The 5,309-nt window shown below is 36.1% G+C and overlaps 1 protein-coding gene across 1 annotated transcript; it reads left to right on the forward strand.

Annotated features, from left to right (window-relative positions):
• The first annotated feature begins 869 nt into the window (after positions 1-869).
• On the forward strand, positions 870-2,160 carry LOC107488564 (2-hydroxyisoflavanone dehydratase). The gene has a single exon (XM_016109324.3). The coding sequence runs from the start codon at positions 916-918 to the stop codon at positions 1,888-1,890; it is 975 nt and encodes a 324-aa protein (XP_015964810.1). The 5' UTR covers positions 870-915; the 3' UTR covers positions 1,891-2,160.
• The last annotated feature ends 3,149 nt before the right edge of the window (positions 2,161-5,309 follow it).

Raw genomic sequence — 5,309 nt, forward strand, 5'->3', positions numbered from 1 at the left:
CTATGACCACGCCGGAATAGGCCACGGTAAAAAAATCATGACTATAGGTCAAAAATTATGACTATAGACCTATGGTCACCCTTTTCACTAGTTATGGTCACAGTTTTTTACTGTGACCACAGACTTTTTTTGTAGTGAGACGTATGTCCTTGTCATCACATAATCGATACCTAATTCAAGAAACATAAAATATTCTCAAAACCTAAACTCTAATAAAAATAATATAAAAACAAGAATCACAATATCTACAATATACATTTTATAAAACAAAACGTTATCTACTTCAGACAGATATCTGTAGTAAATTTTTTTCATTTTTTTGTGTATTATTGATCAATAAAATATAATATTAAATTCTTCACGTTGTTAAACTGTTGATTTCAGATGTCATGTATGTAATTATCGATTGAACAGATCTAAATGTGATAAAACTTTTTTCATTATACACTATTGTAATATTATAATGAATAGATAACAACGAAATTCTAGATACTATAAAGAGTAAATTAAATAGAAGAATAATATCAAAAGAAGAATGAGCTATTAGTATTGAGTTTTGTCCACAACTAACATAGATATTTATAGAGAGAATAGGTAAAAGTTTATTGAGAATACGGCAAACTCTATATAAAACTTAGAACTCATCGGAAATACAATAAATTTTATTAGAATAATAAGATTTATTGTGGATATGACAAACTTGCTTCAAATGAAAAAAAAACATTGTTTCTCGAAAATTAAAGTTTCGATAATTTTTTGAAAAATAATTTTTTTATCCTATAAAAAATATATAAAAATATAATATAGTGCAATTATGATACAAATATCTTTTCTCTTCTTTAATATAATATACCTAACATTAACAACAACCAATCCTTGTTCACCACCGACTTTTCCTCTTGGCTCATCGCAGCAATGGCTTCTACTTCCATAGCCGGGGTTGATGACAAAGAGCTTACCATTCATATCCCAGACCTTGTGAAGGTTTTCAAGGACGGCTCCATTGAGCGCCTCCAAAACTCTCCACTTGTTCCACCTTCGACTCTTGGATCAGTTTCTTCCAAAGACGTTGTCATCTCCAACAACCCCTCCATTTTCGCACGTCTATACCTTCCAACAAAGTTCATCCACCACCACGACGCCCACAAAGTCCCCATCTTGGTGTACTTCCACGGCGGAGGCTTCTTCTTTGAATCTGCCTTCAACGAGCGCCACCACAACTACTTCAACTTGTTCCTCTCCAAAGCAGAAGCAGACATCTTAGTTGTCTCTGTTGAATACAGGCTGGCACCGGAGATCCCTCTCCCTGCAGCATATCATGATTGCTGGCAAGCACTCAAATGGGTGGCTTCCAACGACTCTGATCCATGGATCCTCAACCATGGCGATTTCCAGAGAGTGTTCCTCGGTGGCGACAGCGCCGGTGCTAACCTTGTTCACAACGTTGCTTTGCGTGCAGGTGCTGAGGCTCTACCTAACGCGGTCAAAGTGTTGGGTGCTTTTCTCTCTCAGCCATACTTCTTGAGCACAAAACCCATCGGATCTGAAGCAGTGGAAGGGCACGAGGAGAGTCCACCGTATTTGGTGTGGGGTTTGGTGTATCCGAATGCGCCCGGCGGGGTGGATAACCCACTGATCAATCCCTTGGCCCCTGAGGCTCCCAGCTTGGCTACTCTTGGGTGCTCCAAGATCATAGTTTGCGTTGCTGAAAAGGATTCAATAAGGGACAGAGGAGTTTGGTACTATCAAGCTGTTAAGAACAGTGGGTGGCATGGTCACGTGGAACTCTACGAAGCTGAACACGAGGACCATGCTTTCAACATTCACACTCCCGAATCCGAAAATGCTTTGAAACTCATGAAACGCTTGGCTCACTTTATCCTTCACTGAATCTTACAACGTGTCTTCTTCTTCTTAGTTACATATTACAGGCAGGCTACTGAAAATTAAAATTAAGGGATGTATTATTATTGCAATTTGTGTGCTTGCCGCCATTAGTGAGTAATTTTGCATTTGGCAAAGTTTCTTTCATAATACGTGATAATTAAGTGACGAGTATGCAAGTTCTTGCCTTAAGTGTTGGTGTCTGTATACCTCTCAACGCAATTCTCCGTTTGAATTTTCAACTATCATTTATTTTCTATTTATATGTAAGTTTGCGGTGGTTGTAGTCATCTAATTAAATTAAATAAAATAATTTAAAATAATATTAATTATAATTAATTTTTATTATATTAAATTAATTTAGTTAAATTTAATTAAAAAACACTATAGTATTATTCTAAATAATAATAATAGAAACAATGAGAATAATACAGATGTGAAGGATGATGGGTTTATGATTAATAATAGGAAAAGTATAGATGAATAATAAAAATATTAAATAATGTAAATAATAGATATCTTGGATATTCATTTTATTAGTGTACGGACGATTATTTTAATATTAAAATTTAAAAAATTAATTTAAAAGTATAATGTATTTTTATTTAATTGGTGGTTGTTCATATTGTTCGCATTCTCTTTGATAATATTTAGTTCTGATCCCCCTGGGCCTCTGAAATTTTTTTTCCCTCCTTCACCACAACAAACATGAGTTGCCCTTCATCCGATATAAATTTATTTCTGCGTTTCTAATACCAAAATACTAATTATTATTAAATTAACATATATATAATTATTTTAAAAAATTTTGCACAGCTTAACAAACAACGGATATTTGAGTTGAAGAAGCTGACCATTGAAAAAACGTGATTAAAAAAACAACCAATAAAACTATAAAAGGGAAGCTTTAGCCTGCTGAATTTGACTTGCAATCCCTCTGAAAGTCAATTTTGCAGAAAAAGGGTTTATCTTGGGTAGGAATTCGGCAGATCTTGCGTGTCATTACCACGTTTTGCACTTCCTAGGTCATATTGACGTTGGCTTTGAAGATTTGTACCACAGTACATTAACTATTTAATCAAATGAGTACTAAGATCATACCGGTGTTAATTATATTGACTTGATACGATCATAAATTTATATACATTATTATCATAAAAATATTGACAAATAAAAAGATGATATATAATTTATAATTTTATATTATTCGTATTAATATTTATTTTAAATTTATTTATAAAATTATTATATCACTATATATACTAAAATGTCTTTATAATTTATTAGAAAAAAGATAAATATAGCCTAAACATTTTTAATATGAAAAAAGAAGTGAATTTTTGTTGGAAATAGAATTTTTGTGTGTATATACAGTTAAATAAATGTTACAGATACAACAGATAAAATACGCAGATCATACATGCTACGTGATGGACACGCGATCCAATCAATAGCAACACGTACCCTGCGTGTTATTTACGTGGCAAAAATCAAACCAACACACACTTTGCGTGTTGGACACGTGTTAGGCATGCAAGCAACATGCATTTTGCATGTTGTACATATGGCAAATGCTGGTTAGATGGCTTTACAACATGGAACCTACGAGGTGACTCCTTTACCTATAAAAAATCGAAACTCGTTATTATTTTACTTTATTGCAAGAGAGGTGGTTTTCTCCACTGTTGGTGTGATGGAGGGCACTGCAAATATAGAGGTTTACCACAATGGTGGGGTTATACGAAATACATATGAGGGCATGAGCTTTGCTTGTAAGAGTACATTTTCGTTTATGGTTCCGTGCACTATAACGTTTGGCGGCCTGATACAGTTTGAGGTTATGCCGATCGTTGACAAAATAACTATTTAGCAAATGTTTCATATTCACTAGCAAACTCAGGTGCAACATCCAAGGATTGAGTTGTATGTTGAGTTTGAACATATAACGGCGGATGAGGTTCAACATGACCCAGATGTGCAAGATGATAGAATTGAAGTGTACGAAGGAATAAACAATGATAGCAACGAGGAGTTCGAAGCTACATATATGAAGCTGGTGACGTGGATGGGGACGGCGATGGGGGAGGTGAGGTAGTCGCAGAAACTTTAGTGGTTCCACCGACAGTTAGACATTCCATCTTTTATGCGTAACTTGGATCTTGACGCCATGCATGCACTGGAGTTTCCCGAATATGCAGACATAGGTACGTGAACATTAGGTAGTATGTTTCTTTAATTTTGTTTTGACGGATCAATGAGTGATGATTTATTCTTTTTATAGGTGTTGCTGATCCTGAGGACGGAGAGTTCAAGATTAGAATGGAATACAGTTCTAGAAAATCAGTCATTGTGGCAATTCGGAGTTACACAATCTCCAGACGAGTCGATACGTTGTTTATGAATTTGAGTCACAAACATTCTATGCAAAATGCAAGACTTTATGGACGTGGGTGCGATTGGCTTCTGAGCCAGCTTGATACAAAAGAAAGCTTGCTGGGAGATTTGGAGATACAACGGAAGGTACACGTGTTCCATGTGAACGATCTCACAAGATCACTCCAAGTTGGACTCGGACACAATTGTTGAGTCCATGAAGCCATTGATTGAATCCGACCCATTCATAAAGGCAAAATCTATAATTGCGAAAGTCTAGGAAAGATTTAACTGGTTTGATTAGCAAAGCAAAAGTTGATAGCCAAAGTTTTCATGGATGGGAAGAATCTTATCAAACTTTGCCATTGTGGTTCTCGGTAATGGTTCAGAAGATGTCTGGTTCACAAGTCCAAATAGAAACACGATCCCTATATAATGGGAGTGAAGAGGTGGAGGATGTCAGGATACTTCATCGGGTATTCTGGAGTTTCAATCCATGCATACGAGTCTTTGATGAGCGGATAATTTATACGCTTTTTGGCATTGTTTTTAGTATGTTTTTAGTATGATCTAGTTAGTTTTTAGTATATTTTTATTAGTTTTTAGTTAAAATTCACTTTTCTGGACTTTACTATGAGTTTGTGTGTTTTTCTGTTATTTCAGGTATTTTCTGGCTGAAATTGAGGGACCTGAGCAAAAATCTGATTCAGAGACTAAAAAGGATTGCAGATGCTGTTGGATTCTGACCTCCCTGCACTCGAAGTGGATTTTCTGGAGCTACAGAAGCCCAATTGGCGCGATCTCAACGGAGTTGGAAAGTATACATCCTGGGCTTTCCAGCAATATATGATAGTCCATACTTTGCCCAAGATTTGATGGCCCAAACCGGCGTTCAAAGTCACCCTCAGAATTCCCAGCGTTAAACGCCGGAACTGGCACAAGAATGGGAGTTAAACGCCTAAACTGGCACCAAAGATGGCGTTTAACTCCAAGAAGAGTCTCTACACGAAAATGCTTCAATGCTCAGCCCAAGCACACACCAAGTGGGCCCG

The sequence above is a fragment of the Arachis duranensis genome, chromosome 5, assembly GCF_000817695.3.
Source record: "Arachis duranensis cultivar V14167 chromosome 5, aradu.V14167.gnm2.J7QH, whole genome shotgun sequence".
Classification (NCBI taxonomy): domain Eukaryota; kingdom Viridiplantae; phylum Streptophyta; class Magnoliopsida; order Fabales; family Fabaceae; genus Arachis; species Arachis duranensis.

What these genes read in the sequence shown, in the direction of transcription:
- LOC107488564 (XM_016109324.3), top strand. Translation starts at nt 916, where the DNA reads ATGGCTTCTACTTCCATAGCCGGGGTTGATGACAAAGAGCTTACCATT.